The sequence below is a fragment of the Vanessa atalanta genome, chromosome 26, assembly GCF_905147765.1.
Source record: "Vanessa atalanta chromosome 26, ilVanAtal1.2, whole genome shotgun sequence".
Lineage (NCBI taxonomy): Eukaryota > Metazoa > Arthropoda > Insecta > Lepidoptera > Nymphalidae > Vanessa > Vanessa atalanta.
This window is the reverse complement of record NC_061896.1, coordinates 6,821,627-6,840,136: the sequence shown is the minus strand read 5'-3', so window position 1 is coordinate 6,840,136 and position 18,510 is coordinate 6,821,627. Positions and strand designations below refer to the sequence as shown.

General features: G+C 35.0%; 2 protein-coding genes across 2 annotated transcripts; one reads left to right on the top strand and one right to left on the bottom strand.

The window, feature by feature from the left end:
- Positions 1 to 447: 447 nt before the first annotated feature.
- Positions 448 to 5,730, top strand: LOC125073887 (probable beta-hexosaminidase fdl). Its single transcript, XM_047684969.1, has 9 exons — positions 448 to 525; positions 994 to 1,166; positions 1,441 to 1,642; positions 2,298 to 2,610; positions 2,791 to 2,917; positions 3,533 to 4,873; positions 4,942 to 5,042; positions 5,145 to 5,262; positions 5,632 to 5,730. Exons 1-9 carry the CDS (start codon positions 448 to 450, stop codon positions 5,723 to 5,725), a joined length of 2,547 nt encoding a protein of 848 aa, XP_047540925.1. The 3' UTR covers positions 5,726 to 5,730.
- Positions 5,731 to 6,158: 428 nt separating this feature from the next.
- LOC125073996 (proton-coupled amino acid transporter-like protein pathetic) lies at positions 6,159 to 18,415 on the bottom strand. Its single transcript, XM_047685148.1, has 9 exons — positions 18,393 to 18,415; positions 17,462 to 17,574; positions 16,619 to 16,763; positions 14,196 to 14,326; positions 13,136 to 13,371; positions 12,504 to 12,704; positions 12,264 to 12,369; positions 6,788 to 7,004; positions 6,159 to 6,359 (listed from the first exon to the last, which is right to left on the bottom strand). The coding sequence occupies exons 1-9, from the start codon at positions 18,405 to 18,407 to the stop codon at positions 6,162 to 6,164; spliced, it is 1,362 nt and encodes a 453-aa protein (XP_047541104.1). The 5' UTR covers positions 18,408 to 18,415; the 3' UTR covers positions 6,159 to 6,161.
- Positions 18,416 to 18,510: the final 95 nt, after the last annotated feature.

Genomic DNA, 18,510 nt, shown 5'->3' with positions numbered 1-18,510 from the left:
ACATAAGACAGACGTTTTTATTATATATTATATCAGTAAATGACATCGAGTGATATTTCAAACACGCGTTTATGAAAGGCTGGTTACTTGGGGTCGCAAAAAAATCAGCTACACCGCTGCGGTATTGTTGAAAGATCGTATATGTACAATCATCACATAAATCAAAGTCAAAACTAATTTAAATATAATTGTATTTGCTTATTCATTAACAAAAATATATTACCAGTTCCTAGCACTTAGAATTAAATAGTAGTTAAAAAATCTTACATTTAGAACATGACAAAACTTTTCAGTCAATATTTATCCTTTATATTTTGAGAACATGCGTGACATTGGCAGAATATTGAGCACTTTTATAGCAAAGAGACATTACATACAAAAAAAGTTTGACTTATGTTGCAAAAATTTTATCCGCTGTGATACTGTCAAATAAAGTATACAGCCAAAATGAGTGATGATGAATCATGTTCCGATTGCTACTTGGAGAGTATTGAGAAAAATTGGAACCAAATATTGTTAAATTGGGTATGTCTGACGTCCTTTCCATTTCAGTCAAAAGAGATGAGGGTTACAAATAATGGCCATTAAATGCTCAACTTGTGCCCAAATTTAAATGAGATTTACATTGAGAACTTATTTCATTACTTACTACGTATACTGATATATGTTTTGCACCACCATTTACCCATTTACCCATCTCTTTAATTTAAATTTCTAACCCTATGAGTAGCTTGAAGAAATCATCATCAAGCGAGAACAGCGCTTTATTGTTTAAACGTGTTTTGTACAGTAAGGATGGAAAATATTGAATTTTGTAAAGCATTTTAATTGTTACAAATTAAATTCGACCTAAAGTATGTTTATCATCACCATCCATGGCCTTCCGTATCCTCTAGTCTGTACTAACCAACTGCCTCGATTTTCATCAAGCGTCTGATTCTGCACAATAGTGTTGTAAAAACAAATATTAATAATAGTTTCTCTATAATTTAGGTTACCAAATGCATTTTATATACAGACGTACAAGAATTAAGCTCCAACGTATTTATGAGCATTATTGACAAATACAGATACGATATAAGCATTGATGAATTGGATAAACTCCCGTTACATTCGGATGATATTGATTTTTTTATAAAAAACAAATTTCCTATATTGAGACTGTGGTAATTTTTTGTAATAATATTTCTAATTTTTAATATTTTATTTAATTATCTGAATAAACATTAATATCTATCTATATATAAAATTTGTTTTACGTTTTTTTTTAATAATTATAAAATAACAAAGACAAAAATATCCGCTGATTTTCTTTCGCCGGTTCTTCTCAAGTCATTCATCGGTATTTTGTTTTCCAAACCGGTTGTAGTGTTCAACTTGACAATCAAATTGTTAATTAAATATAAAAGATAAAGGTTAATAATAATACCAAATCAACAGGACTCTTTTTAAAGAAAATTATTATGAAAGAAAGTCATACATACTGACTTCATTGCTTTTATACTATTTCTGTATAAATTCACAACACGGTAAAGTCGATGCTGATATTTGCGAAAATCTTTCAAAGGAGGAACAAGCGATAATATTAAATTTTTGCGAAAATTTATCGGAAATGGAAGTCACTGTTAATAATATTGAAAGAGCTATAAAAGGTAAAATAGTTGATATTTTTTTCAATTGGTAGATACACTGGTACTAGCAAATGGACTGGTCCATTGATATTGGTCCATCCTGGCTGGTAATTTTAAAATAGTATAGCTCCTAGTTATTGGCAAAAAAAACAAGCATCTCTGACAACCTGTGAATGGTGTGAATTACTTGGTGGTAGGACTTTGTGTAAGCCCGTCTGGGTAGGTACCACCTACTCATCAGATATTCTACCACCAAACAGCAATACTCAGTATTGTTGTATTCTGGTTTGAAACGTAAGAGAGCCAGTGAAATACAGGCACAAGGGACATAACATCTTAGTTTCCAAGGTTGGTGGAGCATTGGCGATATAAGGAATTTCTTACAGCGCGATTATCTATGGGCGGTGGTGACCACGTACTATTAGGTGGTCCATATGCTTATCCGCCAAGATATACCATAAAAAAAAAATAAGGCGTTATGTCTCTTATGCTTATAATTACGCACGCAACTAACTCAGCGGTAGAGTGTTGGTACCTACCTAAACCGCCATGCACAAAGACCATACAAAAATAAATAAATCTATATTGTTGATAAATATCTATTTAATTTTTAAATAAATTGACAAATTGTAAAATACAAAGTTGATGATTATTTAATATTAAAAGATATCTGTAGGTGCATATAAAACATCCACCAAAGAAGAGAAGGCTGGTAAATGGATACAAGAAGCAAATGAAAATGAATCAGAGCTCGACGATTCTAGTAGTGTATCATTGTATGATCGAAAGAAAGCTCAGATACTAAAATTTAAATCTTCAATAACTGTCCTGCCATCAGTAGTCAATGATGCGTCTTTGTCGAAATCTTCATTAGAAAGATTCACAGATGAGTCTGATTTTAAAGTTGGATATTTGGGAACTCAGTTGGATAGAGAAAATATTGTTTCAACGGCTGAAAGAAATACAACAGAGGAGCAAGGCAATGAATTTAAATAATAAACCCAGTAATGAGCGTTTCGTTCGCGGTATTCATAATTTTTATCCAATCGTAGCTTCTATGAAAGTATTCGTTTCTATGGATCTGCGTAGTTCTTTCTATTTCTTCAGTCTAGTTTTGATTAATGAATTTTGTCTTAATATGTATCTTTTTTAATAAAAGGTTCAGATCACCAGTTCTGTCAGTCGAACTGCTCTTGTACTAAATGCACTCCTGTTGGCCAATGCTGTGGTGACCCAGGTAGCACTAAGGAATTCTGCGACAATATTCCAAAGACTTCAACGTTAAAGTAAGCCACTAGATACAATGTTTTGCTTTCTCTTTATCTAAATTTGATCGGTAAAGCCAAATCGAGCAAGATTGACGTAGAACTTTTAACTTTTAACGTCAAGGTCGACAATATTAATTTAAGCTTTTCAAAGCTCCTCCTACAACATATCCATAAATCAGCCTTCCTTATTCATTTGCTCTTAAAAATGTCTATAGTGATTGGACTATTATTTTATCACAATGCCTATAATCTTACGAGCCTGGAAGTGCTTTCGGAAGTGAATAGATCAACGCATCCTTCTATATGAATCTATAATTTTTCGAAAACATTTATAGCAATTCCAATATGTCAAAAAATGCAAGTAAATCTGCACGTGTAATTTTTATATATCAAAATGATGAACAGTTTTTTTCAGGAAAAGTGTTAAGTGGCGATGGTTTATAATATTCGGTTCGATAGCATTATTGGTAATAATAATAATTATCTCCGCAATACCACTTTGGTGGATAAAAAATGTTAAATCATTACATACTAGGAGAACACTTCAATTGAAAAGGTATTATTTTTTAAAAGATAATATATGTTATTGTTTTACTAATAAAACTATCTTTATAGTCTTCATACATTCCTTAGCTATCGAGAGAATTTAGGCTGGACGTGGATTTGTCAGAATAACTTCTGCCAAAGAGTATTTAATTCAGCTTCCAATGTATCTACGTACTCTTCTATAAGTCGCTGTACATTATTATGCTCTGGTTTACCGCTGTGGCCGTACCCGATTGGCTATATATATTACAATAAAACTATCATCAATATATCGACAAAGAAACTTGAATATAAATTTAAATCTGTACCATCCACGGCAGTTCAAGAATACTTATCTGATGGTTTTAATTTATTCTTAAAATATCTGATTAGGCTTGAAAAAAGTAAATCTAGAAATGTTAATGTTGATTCTAAAGTTAAAAAAATTAATATACAAATCGATATTGAAAGTGATCCCGACCCAAGATTACGTTTAAACACCGACGAAACGTATTCGCTAAAGGTTGAAACAATTGAAGATCATGTTTTTATTAAAATCAGTTCCGAATCCTTTTGTGGCGCACGTCATGGACTTGAAACATTGAGTCAGCTGATTATGTTAGATCAAAGTACAGGTCAATTGATAACTCTCTCAAATATCAGTATAAAAGATGGCCCTACATTTAAGTACAGAGGCGTCATGGTAGATACTGCAAGAAATTTTATTCCAACAATCGATTTAATGAGAACCATTGATGCAATGGCGAGTTGTAAATTAAATACTTTTCATTGGCGAATATCGGACGTTACCAGTTTTCCTTTATATTTAGAAAAAGTTCCCGAGTTAAATAATTATGGACCTTACGATAAATCAATGGTTTATACAAGAGACGATGTAAAATTTTTGGTGAAAAGAGCTGGCGTACGAGGTATTCGTATTTTAATAGAAGTTGCTGCACCAGGTCCAGTTGGAAGGCCTTGGTCTTGGTTACCTGAAACAACTTGTGCAAGAAGAAATAGTAATTTAACGTGCGATAATATTCTCTGCTTACGATTGTCTATGCAAGAGTCAGTTTTTAATATACTCCAAACGATTTATTCGGAAATTATTAAACTGACACACGTAGATGATGTGTTTCATTTGAGCGATAGTCTGTTTTCATTTACCAATTGCTACAACTTAATGGATGACAGAGAAGGTTTTTTGGATAAAGCGCTAATCCATCTAAAGATGGCAAATAAAGGTTTTCTTCCAAGGTTACCTATAATATGGTACACCGCTCATTTAAACAGAGACTACGAAGCTAAGACCTGGAATAGACTCGGCGTCCAATTGAGTAATTGGGATCCAAATTCATCCAAAGATAATTTAAATAAATTTAGGGTTATACATTCATCTAAATGGGATTTATCTTGTGAAATGATAAAGCAAAGATGCTTTAAGTACAGGTGAGAGACGATTACAATATTAGCCAAATTACTTTTGCTTCGAATTATGTTTATTTGTCTATTTTAAGGTCTTGGCAACAAATGTACGCATGGACATCTTGGCGTAATATAGATGCATTTACTGTTGAGGGTGGCGAATCTATTTTATGGACCGATTTAGTTGATGCTAGTATGTCTTCGTATTTATAGCTACTCTTTTAATGTTTATTTTGACTGGAAAAACTGACTGGATAAGCTGATAATATGTTTCTATCATATAATTTATGTCTAGGTAGCTTAGATTATCATTTATGGCCGCGAGCAGCAGCAGTTGCAGAACGTTTGTGGTCAGACGTTATCGCCAATTCAAGTGCCAACAAATTTGTATATTTGCGTTTAGATTTGCAAAGGTACTTAATCTATACTATCTATACTAATATTATAATGTGAAAGTAACTCTGTCTCTATCTGTCGCTAATTCACTGTCCAACCAATGAACCGAATTTGACAAAATTTGGTATGAAACAAACTAACTCCAAGAAAGGACAGGCTACAGGACAGCAACCAATCCGACAACTGACGTATGACAACTAGTTAATAATAAAACAGCTTATCAAAATCCATTCAATATAATAACACTATGTAGTTTTTTATAAACTTAACCTTTGCTAATTCTTTCAAATATTTTCTGCAACGATTTTTTAGATTATGTCATTAGTTTTATTACTTTTAATATGAACAATGTATAAAAAATTATTACAATTGAAATTTGTGTACAGGTCACGAATGCTACTCCACGGTATAAAGACTCAACCAATTTGGCCATCCTGGTGCAGTAACAACCCGAACACTTGCCTTAAAAAAGTTCATTAAGTATTTGGAAAAATATACTTCTTTAACGAGACTATTAATTATCTTTGTAATGTATATCTTTGAAAATATGGAAATTATATTATTTTAATAGTATTTGTAAATTAAAATCTATCGGCTTTACCTAAAAATTACGTTTGGGGGTTGATTAGTTAAACAATCTTTTTGAATTTGCGCAATTCTTTTGAAAGTGAAGTCAATGATGATAAAGAGAAAAATCAGTGTTACTAACTAAACAAGGCTTATAAGCCGTAGTTTTTTATAAAATTACTTTTAATACTTTTAATAATTTTATTGAAAGAAATTTATTGTGATATTTAAAAAAAACAGTCACATTTATTAAGAAACACATAATAATTTACACAAAAAATGTTGACATTATACATATAAAAATAATAACGACAACTACAATTCTTATTATGGTATAAAGAAACAATATTTAGAAGGACTCCTTTATAAGGCCTTTGACGTTAGTATAAGTGCCGACGACACACAGTGTGAGACCAAATGTAACAATCAGGATAAACCTCCAAAACCTCCACATCATGAAACCCAAACCGGGATCAGTCCAATCCAGGCACAGCTCAATGAAGGCTGGATAGATGAAGCCCATGTTGGAAATACAGAAAGAACCCAGCTGAAAATTTCAGTTAGTAGTACGTAATTAGAAATTATATTAAAAGAGGGATTTGTTTATTTTAAGTTGTACAAAATTGTCAGTCAGAAACAAACAAACAAACATACAGGTAACAAGGACTCAGTCGTGCTTAACCTTTAGTCTTCCATCTATATCGAGACACATACCTCTTTTTAGTACTATTTTTTACTACATACATAAGATTAAAGCATGCGTTAGATCTATAGCCCAAATCGCTTAGTATTTTCAGATGTCAAAAACTTTATTAATTGTATCACACCGGAAGAAGATCAGAAGAGAAATGTATGTATTTAAAGTCAGTCATTTGGACTTATATAATAACGCTAATATGACAATGATAAAAAAAAGAAACAGGAGAATAAGGTACTGGTTAAACTTCTGGAAAACATACTGTAAATAAATCTTACCACCCCAATAAATTTGGATACATTAGGAAACGTGGTAGCTATACACGTTATGCCACAAATAAATATGGCTCTGTATACTCGTTCCCATAGCCAATATTTCGAAGGATCATATTTGTTCTTGATATAATACCACATAAGGTCAAATGGGAACCAAAAATTTAAAGCAAACGTCACGTATATCATAAAGCCGAGGAGTAATTTCAGCGCTATTGGAAACCTGAAAAATGAAATAATGATAAGCGCATAATATACAAATAATGATAAATTCATTAAGGCACCGTTCAAACAAGTAGACATAATGTTGTCTTAGATTTTCGCGATTATTACACATTGAAATAAAACTAGTTTTTAACGGATTTAATCGCGTATATTAATTATTTTAACATCCCGACGTTTCGAGCACTTTGCAGTGTTCGTGGTCACGGGCAGACTAAGGTGACATTTGTCTGTTTGAATTAAAAAGAAATATTATTTACAACTACCGCCAACGATTTCTTAATTGGTATCTTGAGTAGCGTTCCGGTTGCACGCAGAAGGCACTAACTGTATCTTTAGGTCTTGCAGTCTGGTGGATTTGGGATTTTAAATTTTTAATAAGTGGATCCCAAGTGTTAGAAAGTCTCCAACCATCTTCTCTATTGAAGTTCGGATGTTTTTGAATTTCAATAGCCTCGCGTATCATTCTAGGAATGAATCTGTGTTCTCTAGCGAGGATCTGTGGTTTATCAAATCGAATAAAATGGTTAGGTTTATCCAGAGCATGTTCACAGACTGCAGACTTTGAAGAACGCCTATTTTTGACATCTCCTATATGTTCTTTGACCCTAGTACCGATACTTCTCTTTGTTTGGCCTATGTAAGATAAACCACACTCACATTCGAGTTTATATACTCCCGCAGTTTGTAAAGGGATATTACTCTTGATAGGTCTCAAGAACTGGCTCACTTTCTTATGAGGCTTGTAAATGGTTTTAATCGAAGCTCGCTTCAAGATATTGCCAATCCTGTCTGTAACTCCCTTCACATATGGTAGAAATGCAGGTTGTCGCTCAACTGTGGGTGGCTTGATACGGCTTCTGCGATGCTGGCGAGGCACGGGCAGCTTGTTCTGGTGGAGTGCAAGCTTGACCTGAAGTAGCTCGTCCTCTAGGTGTTCAGCATCGCAGAGATGGTGGGCTCTCTGAAACAAAGATTTGCCAACGGTAGCTAACTGACTAGGGTGGTGGTGCGAGTCACCATTGAGGTATTTATTAGTGTGTGTGGGTTTCCTATAAACTGTGTGACTTAATGTATTGTCAGGATTCCTGATAATAAGGATGTCAAGGAAAGCTAAAGAATTATTTGCCTCTAATTCCATAGTAAATTGAATGTTTTTATTTATAGAATTGAGATGTACTAAAAATGCAGATGTCAGATCACTAGGTAGTATTGTGAAAGTGTCATCTACGTACCGTTTATAAAACCTAGGTGTTATTGGTCCGGAGCGAAGAGCCCTCTCCTCTAGGTCCCTCAGAAGCCGTATCAAGCCACCCACAGTTGAGCGACAACCTGCATTTCTACCATATGTGAAGGGAGTTACAGACAGGATTGGCAATATCTTGAAGCGAGCTTCGATTAAAACCATTTACAAGCCTCATAAGAAAGTGAGCCAGTTCTTGAGACCTATCAAGAGTAATATCCCTTTACAAACTGCGGGAGTATATAAACTCGAATGTGAGTGTGGTTTATCTTACATAGGCCAAACAAAGAGAAGTATCGGTACTAGGGTCAAAGAACATATAGGAGATGTCAAAAATAGGCGTTCTTCAAAGTCTGCAGTCTGTGAACATGCTCTGGATAAACCTAACCATTTTATTCGATTTGATAAACCACAGATCCTCGCTAGAGAACACAGATTCATTCCTAGAATGATACGCGAGGCTATTGAAATTCAAAAACATCCGAACTTCAATAGAGAAGATGGTTGGAGACTTTCTAACACTTGGGATCCACTTATTAAAAATTTAAAATCCCAAATCCACCAGACTGCAAGACCTAAAGATACAGTTAGTGCCTTCTGCGTGCAACCGGAACGCTACTCAAGATACCAATTAAGAAATCGTTGGCGGTAGTTGTAAATAATATTTCTTTTTAATTCAAACAGACAAATGTCACCTTAGTCTGCCCGTGACCACGAACACTGCAAAGTGCTCGAAACGTCGGGATGTTAAAATAATTAATATACGCGATTAAATCCGTTAAAAACTAGTTTTATTTCAATGTGTAATAATCGCGAAAATCTAAGACAACATTATGTGAACCAGTACGGACTGGAAACATCAAATAAAATTCGCCGGTTGGAGTACCTAAAAGTCAAACATGCCCGATTCGTAACGTCCATGAACTTCCTGAAAAGATGCCGTGACAATAATCTTATTCCGGTTTGTGTAAGGATCGCACCTAAGAAGGACATAAAGCATGGTGATAAAATACTCAATCAGGCAAGTAAGAAATTATTGTTACAACTCATCCGAGAACATCGATTTGACGCGCGACGGTTAACGGATCAAATTGACAGCCTAGGTAAAGAACTCGAGTCACGATTATCTAAAACAGATTGGCAAAAATGCTACGATTTTACTAATAAACGAGCCGCTATAAAATATAATAACTTAAAATTAAAACAAATAAAAAAATTCGAAAAACTCAGCGGAGTAAAATCAAATTATAAGAATTTCAACAATGGCAACACCGGGGAAATTCAAAAACCTGCGCGTGCGTCACTTGTCAATCTGTCAAAACAAAGTTTAGATGAATCGACTATTGCGGTATTAAATAAAGGATTAAACTTTGCACCGGCTCCATCCACAATACCGTTTGAAGACATTATTTGCAATGTGGAGGAGTGTCTTTTCAAAAATAACATCACAAAGGAAGACTCGGAAGCTATTCGACAGGACATTTCGAGTGTTTTACGTCGAAGCCGGCCACCGAAAAGAAACCTTACTCGTGATGAATCTATAGCACTGAAGAACTTACGCAATAATAAAGACATTACAGTCCTCCGAGCAGATAAGGGAAACGCGACCGTTGTGATGGATACGTGTGATTATAACCAGAAAATTTCCGCGATTTTATCGGATGTAAAAACTTATAAAAAAGTAACTAAAGACCCTACCAATAATATTCTTAAAAATACATCCGCGTTAATATCCAAACATCAAGAAAAATTAAATCTGGACAAAAAATCACTCGTGCCTACATGTGCAAAGCCACCTAAACTGTATGGGTTACCTAAGATCCATAAAACTGGTGCTCCGCTGCGTCCTATTGTAAGCCAAATCGATACACCAACATATAGATTGGCTCAACACATAGCAAGGATATTATCACCCCTCCGAGGACACACTGCGGCGTATGTCAAGGATTCTTACCAGTTTGTTGGTGAAATCAAAGACCTTAAATTAACCAACAACGAGACAATGGTTAGTTTTGATGTCCAGTCATTGTTTACATCCTTACCCATACAAGACTGCATCGAAATTGTCAAGAAGAAGCTACAGACACACAACATGCCTATTGAATATGCAGAGCTGTTACATCACTGCCTCACATCTGGTTATTTATTGTGGAATGATGAATTCTATGTACAAGTTGATGGAGTAGCCATGGGTTCCCCAGTATCCCCCGTGGTCGCTGATTTATTCATGGAAGACCTAGAGGAGAGGGCTCTTCGCTCCGGACCAATAACACCTAGGTTTTATAAACGGTACGTAGATGACACTTTCACAATACTACCTAGTGATCTGACATCTGCATTTTTAGTACATCTCAATTCTATAAATAAAAACATTCAATTTACTATGGAATTAGAGGCAAATAATTCTTTAGCTTTCCTTGACATCCTTATTATCAGGAATCCTGACAATACATTAAGTCACACAGTTTATAGGAAACCCACACACACTAATAAATACCTCAATGGTGACTCGCACCACCACCCTAGTCAGTTAGCTACCGTTGGCAAATCTTTGTTTCAGAGAGCCCACCATCTCTGCGATGCTGAACACCTAGAGGACGAGCTACTTCAGGTCAAGCTTGCACTCCACCAGAACAAGCTGCCCGTGCCTCGCCAGCATCGCAGAAGCCGTATCAAGCCACCCACAGTTGAGCGACAACCTGCATTTCTACCATATGTGAAGGGAGTTACAGACAGGATTGGCAATATCTTGAAGCGAGCTTCGATTAAAACCATTTACAAGCCTCATAAGAAAGTGAGCCAGTTCTTGAGACCTATCAAGAGTAATATCCCTTTACAAACTGCGGGAGTATATAAACTCGAATGTGAGTGTGGTTTATCTTACATAGGCCAAACAAAGAGAAGTATCGGTACTAGGGTCAAAGAACATATAGGAGATGTCAAAAATAGGCGTTCTTCAAAGTCTGCAGTCTGTGAACATGCTCTGGATAAACCTAACCATTTTATTCGATTTGATAAACCACAGATCCTCGCTAGAGAACACAGATTCATTCCTAGAATGATACGCGAGGCTATTGAAATTCAAAAACATCCGAACTTCAATAGAGAAGATGGTTGGAGACTTTCTAACACTTGGGATCCACTTATTAAAAATTTAAAATCCCAAATCCACCAGACTGCAAGACCTAAAGATACAGTTAGTGCCTTCTGCGTGCAACCGGAACGCTACTCAAGATACCAATTAAGAAATCGTTGGCGGTAGTTGTAAATAATATTTCTTTTTAATTCAAACAGACAAATGTCACCTTAGTCTGCCCGTGACCACGAACACTGCAAAGTGCTCGAAACGTCGGGATGTTAAAATAATTAATATACGCGATTAAATCCGTTAAAAACTAGTTTTATTTCAAGTAGACATAATTTCAAAGATTATGTTCTTAAATTACAATAATAGTCCAGTGAATAAAGACCTGAACCTTCCCTTTGTGGTACTAAACAAAGTCCCAAAAGTCCCCATTGATCCATGTGCCGCTAGAAAAGTTATCCAGGGTCAAAAGTCGTGAAACAGTTTTTCGCGATAATCTCGTAATTTTGAAAAAAAAACATGGAGTTATTAAATTTGAAGCTCATAAAATTTCCAATAAAAAAGTTATCTATCACATTTTCTCGGGAAACCAACCGTTTTCGATGCAATCTTTAAATCCCGCTTTCCCCCTAATTTTTCCGAAGTGCAATGTCTTTATTCACTGGACTATATGTTATAAAATAACAGCGTCACTGTTGGACCAGAGCTCCCTAATCTTTGGAGGAGAAGACTTGCAATGTATTCCATCACGCTGTTCGAATGCAGGTTAGTAGAGCATCGATCATAAGATTATTTATCAACACTAAATAAGAACACGCACACTAGAATTTGTTAAAAAAAAAAAAAATTTTAATATGTGATTTTTTAATGTTTTCAAAATTTCATTTTATGGATGTATAGAGATTTATGTAACGAGATAACACTGTACTTACGGTTCTAATGGAAAATTAAGTGTAACGGGCGATTTGGACATTTCTCCAAAACCCCAATAACCGAAGAAACCGATGGTAACGACGATGCTTACAACGATAGACATGCCTATGAACAAATATAATAATTATCAACAATAAATCAATTTGAAGAAGCGTTTATCATTACATTATCATAAACAAAAAACATAGCTACAATATACTTTACTTTTTAGTCACAATATTTTATCAACGTATAGGTACCTCCAAATAACGCACGACCCATATTCCTTGGCTCTTCCATATTGTTCTCCACGGCCATCACCGCACCTAGACCTTCCATACTGAATATACATACGCCCATGAATTCAAAGAGGCCCGCAACAGTTTTGAATACAGGCATATCTAAAGGACTTGTTTCTGCTACCTTCGATGCATAGTGCACTGTTGCACATGCAACGGTAACTAAAAAAAATAAGAACGAGAGTCACCACGAGAAACCTGATTGGAAATAAGGCGCTTTTGATTTATATTATGTATTAAATAACAGATGATAATCGTTAAGAAAAGTTATCGAATGATTCTGAGAAAGAAACTAGTAAACTACCTGATATAATCAGCTAATATTCCTTGTGACAATGTCTATGGGCGGGGGTGACAGCTTGCTATCAGGTAGCCGATTACCCGTCCGAAAAAAAAACATACATAGCCGGTATACGAGTTAGTATATACGTAATAGACCTATTACATACTCTGATTTTAAAAATCAGTATTTCATTTATAGGTCACTGAATGGTCTTAATATTAAAAAGTCAAAATTTCCAAATCAAAATCCAAATTTTATACATATCAGTTAATCGATGGATATTAATTTTAGTCCAAATAAAATTACTTACATATAATAAAATCAGCTACTATAGAGAAGGGTGCGAGGTACTTCAAAGAAGTGATCATGCCAAGAAGTGTGCATGGTACAACAAGGCAAATTATGTACACCCTGAGAGGAGGGTTGCCTTCCAAAGAGACTTCATTCGTCCCCTCCACGAGCTGCTTAATAGTACGCGCCATCATGATCTGGTAGACGCAACAAGAACCGAAGAGATTGAAGCAGATGGTAAAGTCGACGAGGTACCTGTAGATTGCAATTTGTAAATGTTGCGTTAAATCTAGATTCTTCAAAGAATTATCAAAACGGAGATAGTAATCTATACAATAAATGCGAAAGTAACTCTGGCTGTCTGTCCGTCTCTCAGTCACGTTTACCAACTGAATCGAATTCGATGAAATTTGGTATAAAGTAATCTTGCAACTCAAGTAGGCTACTTTTTTATAACCAAAACCTACGACCGTAGCACTAAGCCCCGCGGGAAAAAAACTAGTACACAATAATTTTACCGAGTGTCTGTTTAAATTATGCTGCGAATTATAGGTCCATAAACAATTTCGACTGTGTAGGACATTATAAAGGGAGATTATCCAACTACTACGATTTATTATGGCGCATGACTTTTGTACTTTCTAAGGCACGTTGTAGAAACACTACCAATTTTTAAAATCACGATTATCACTGAAATTTTTTGACAGGAAACTCCAGTATCATATTTATGGTAATATAAAAATGTCTTTAATTTATAATATACATTATACCTGATAAATGCCCAGTGGTTGCAAGAACGATGTGTGCATTTTAACCGATGATTGCGGGTTCGAACGCAGGCAAGCACCGTTGAATTTTCATGTGCTTAATTTGTGTTTATAATTCATCTCGTGCTCGATGGTAAAGGAAAACATCGTGAGGAATCCCGCATGTGTCTAAGTTTTTTTGTTGTTTGAAATTTGACAACAAGACACAACCAACCCGCATTGAAGCAGCGTGGTGGAATATGCTCCAAACCTTCTCCTCAATGGGAGAGAAGGCAGCAGTGGGAAATTTACAGGCTGTTAATGTAATTATACCTGAAACATTTGCTATATTTCCTTATGCTGACAAACGGCCCTGTCTCCAGTGTAGCTTCAGCAAGATCGGGGTAACTCATTTGTGGTACTTGTACTCTTCCATAAATCCGTTGAGCCGAATGGGCGATCATCTAGATAAAACTTTTACGTCATTCATCTGTATTACAAACTATTTTCTATAATATGCTAATAATGTAGGTGTATTTTATTTATTTATTATAATATCAACACCAACAAGAAGTACACTCATACACACAATATAGTCATTAAACATAAGGTTTATATAAACCAAGTGTCTCCTTAATTATAGGTGTTGCAAGATATGTCAATATTACAAGTTAACAAAATATAATAATTTCCAGATTTACAATATTAATTACAATTAGAAAGAGATATTAAGAATTCAATTATTAGAAAAATTAACACATAAATATAAATAAAATGAATAAGATATTATTATTAGAATACATTAAGATTTACGATTAAAATACGAATTAAATGCAAACAATTAATTATAAGGTACAATTAATAAAGGGGTTAAAACATAGATTCAAGACAACAATTTATACATTATTATTTAAAAAGCATTGATATTTTTTTACGAAAGAGATTCAATTTGTCATTAAATATATCAACAATAAGAGCTTCGTTTGACTTTTTCTCATTGTTAATCATATTGAGCGACTTATAAATATTGTTAAGATCGATGATTAGCCTATTAATTGGAGAGTAGCGCCCTTGACGGGAGCGAGTGAGTTTTTCAACGAAGGGAGTATACACTGATGGTCTGGTGGCCTTAACGGGAGCCCGAATCATAACTTTAGAAAGTAGATAACTACAGTCGATTTTACCGTTCAATAAGTTATAAAGGAAAACGTTATCAAGGACACGTCTACGATCGTGAAGGGAAAGAAGATTAAAATATGCAAGTCTACCATCGTAACTTGGCAGTCTTTTAGCTAGATTTTGACTATAAGATAAGTGCCATAAAAATCTTCTTTGTACACTTTCAAGCCTATTCTTGTAGATATCGTAGTGAGGATTCCATACAATGCTACCGTACTCCAGAATACTGCGCACTAAAGCAGTGTATAAAGTAATTTTAGTCTGAGGCTGTTTAAAATCCTTACAATTACGCAAGACAAATCCCAAAGCCTTAAAAGCTCTAGTTACTACATTGTCCACATGAAGATGAAACCGCAATTTAGTATCTAAAATGATGCCTAGATCACGTATATTGTCCACTTCTGTAAGCAAATGTCCGTTAATGGTGTACGATCTATCGAAAGTGGTTTTTTTTCCTACTGAACCGTATAACGAAACATTTTTCAGTGTTTAAGCTCATGTCGTTTATGTGACACCATGAGACCAAACTATTCAAATCTCTCTGCAGAAATATGGCATCTGAAGCATTGGATACAGGTCTAAAAAGTTTGAGATCGTCAGCGAATAAATAACATTTAGAGTGTTTGAAGCATGAACTAATGTCATTAATAAAGACATTAAAAAGCAAAGGTCCCAGGTGAGATCCCTGAGGTACTCCAGAGTGAGATATGAAGGGTTTGGATGAATAGCCGTTGATAACCACCTTTGACTTACGATCGTGGAGATAAGACCCAAACCAGTTAAAAACAGTGCCCGTTATACCAATCGATTTAAGTTTTTGCAATAGTTTATGATGGTTAACTTTGTCAAAGGCCTTACTAAAGTCGGTATAAATAGCATCAATGGAGTTGCCACCATCCACCGCCTCAGTAAGGTCTTCAACAAACGAAGCAAGGTTAGTTGTGGTAGAACGGGCCCTCAAAAAACCGTGTTGTTGCGGTACAATGGTCTGCTTTACTTGTGATAAGAGGCACGGGTATACAAGAAGTTCAAATATTTTACGAAATACTGAAATTATAGATATTGGTCTATAATTTTCTGCCGAAGCCCTGTCGCCTTTCTTATGCAAGGGTAAAACCAAAGCTTCCTTCCAAGCTGATGGGTAGACCCCTGTACTCAAAGATCGGTTGATGATTAATGTAAGTGGCTTGACTAATTCATCAGCACACTTGGTAACAAATAAGGCAACAAATTTATACGAATACCGGTGCTAATGAATATAAACTATTTAAAAAATCTCCATCTGTTAAAACGTGGATGGAAATAAACTTCGGTCTTCGGTAACGCCTAATATTTGGGTCTAGGAAAACTAAATAGATAACATACGTCATTTTCTAATGGATTTTTTTTTCTTTTATTTCAAATGTATAGGCTTACAAATCGATTACACAATGGAAAGTTTTCTCTACCACAAATAAACATTAGCATTGTAAGATATATTAACCATTGCTAATACGCCACCAATTTTGGGATCTAAGATATAACCCTTGTGAAAATGATCGTATCAAGATTATAAAATATAATAAGTATTTACTCACGTACATAGCGTAGCTGATACAAAACCCAAAAACAATAGTCAAAACAAAAGAAGTCAACAGTCCGCACATTTTGTATGACTCGTGAATGGCTACCACTCCACCACCCAGACAGCTCTTCGCGAGGTTACCAATGGTTTCAATTAAACTGAAACATGAGACACGGTATCAATAATCTTCAAATCTTGACGACCTCTATGGTCGAGTAGTGTGTACACCGGTTTTCATGGGTACGCCACTCCGAGGTCCCGGGTTCGATTTTCGGCCTAGTCGATGGTATGTGGTACCGTCGTTACTTCTGATTTCCATAACACAAGTGCTTAGCTACTTACATTGGGATCAGAGTAATGTATGTGATGTTGTCCAATGTTTATTTATTTAAATTGTAAATTTTCATTAACTCTATTAAATTCTTTACTTAGCTAAAAGGATAAAAAGTTGACCATGAGCTGTTCATGTGTGTTTATGGTACCATGAAATTTTTTGCAACTCTATATTTCTTGGCTAAGGTCTCCTCTCTTTTGAAGGATACATTTTGGAGGCTTTTTCACAACGCTGGTCCAATGTGGCTTGGTGGACACGTACAACGATAGACACATGCAAGTTTCTTTACTTCACGATATATTCAATTATCGTTGAGCATGCACATGAAAATTCAATCAGCTCTTATCGGAAGAATCTAAATTTCGAACCGGTGGTAGCTTTAAGTTTAATAACGATTTCAAAAATGACGATTCAAATGTGTTTGTAAAGCACTACTTGAATAATCTAGATTTCGATTTTGATTGTTTTTGTCCGAACTTTCATACGCAGTCTCAGATTAAAGAAGTTGGATAAATTTTATACTTAGTCCTTTTCCTGCCTGGTGGCCTAGCTGCCTTAAAGTCATAGTTTCTAGCAGCTTCTCCAGTCGCTTTTATTACATATTTGTGATGACCAGTGCGGTGGGGGGAACGACTCTGTTGCAATATAATTAAAACATATTATAATGTGAATAAAAAATCAAAAGTAGCTTTAAATATTGTTGGGAGGGGGGGGGGATTAGTTTTGCAATGTTATGTCTTCCTCTTCTTTCAAATGTCAAATCAACGGTGACAGAAAGAGAGATACAGTATTTTTCTGAACCGCTAACCAATATTAATCTTATTAATATTGTAAATGCGAAAGTTTGTATGGATGTTACTCAACCACGATACCAGGAACTGATTTGATAGTAATTTGGAACAGACATACATATATATAGATAGATAACAGGCTTATTTTAATAAGTCCTCCAGCGCCAACGCGGGCGGTACTCGTGCATATTAAGTAAATAATAATTAACATGCTTAAAACACAAAAAAATATCGGTGAAAATTAAAAAAACAACACATTATTAAATCAATATCTACACTAATATTATAAATGTGAAAGTAACTCTGTCTGTCTGTCGCTCTTTCAATGAAAGGAATTTGATGAAATTTGGTATGTAGTTTCCCTGAAATTTCAAGGAAAGACATTAGCTACTTTTTTGCCTGACACATGACAACCAACCCCTTAAATGCGAGCGAAACCGCGGGCGACAACTAGTAAATAATAATTTGCATCGTGTCACGTCACGACTTCATAACGGCCTAATACGGATAGGTAGTCCTACGAACATTATCGTCATTTCTCGATACGCTTATGTTATTATATGTTCGAGTTTTATAGTATCAAAGTTCCTTTAGCCTCGGTCCATGAGGCTCACTTATCTAAAAACGAATATTTCTTAGTTCTAGAAACAATATTTACTCACAGACGAGCGACTCATTTTGAATATAACGATATTTTATTATCGTTATTTAAATCGACGGTGTAGACACTTATACGCGAAATAACAGAGCAAAAACATGTTTTTTTTCATCAATGAAACG

Excerpts from the sequence above, each read along its gene's own strand:
- LOC125073887 (XM_047684969.1), top strand. The coding sequence starts at position 448 with ATGAGTGATGATGAATCATGTTCCGATTGCTACTTGGAGAGTATTGAG. Across the intron at positions 2,611-2,790 it reads AAATACAACAGAGGAGCAAG|GTTCAGATCACCAGTTCTGT; the intron begins GCAATGAATTTA and ends TTTTAATAAAAG. Across the intron at positions 4,874-4,941 it reads CAAAGATGCTTTAAGTACAG|GTCTTGGCAACAAATGTACG; the intron begins GTGAGAGACGAT and ends GTCTATTTTAAG.
- LOC125073996 (XM_047685148.1), bottom strand. Across the intron at positions 14,327-16,618 it reads GTATCAGCTACGCTATGTAC|ATGATCGCCCATTCGGCTCA; the intron begins GTGAGTAAATAC and ends AGTTTTATCTAG. Across the intron at positions 7,005-12,263 it reads CTTAATTTTCCATTAGAACC|GTTTCCAATAGCGCTGAAAT; the intron begins GTAAGTACAGTG and ends TTCATTTTTCAG.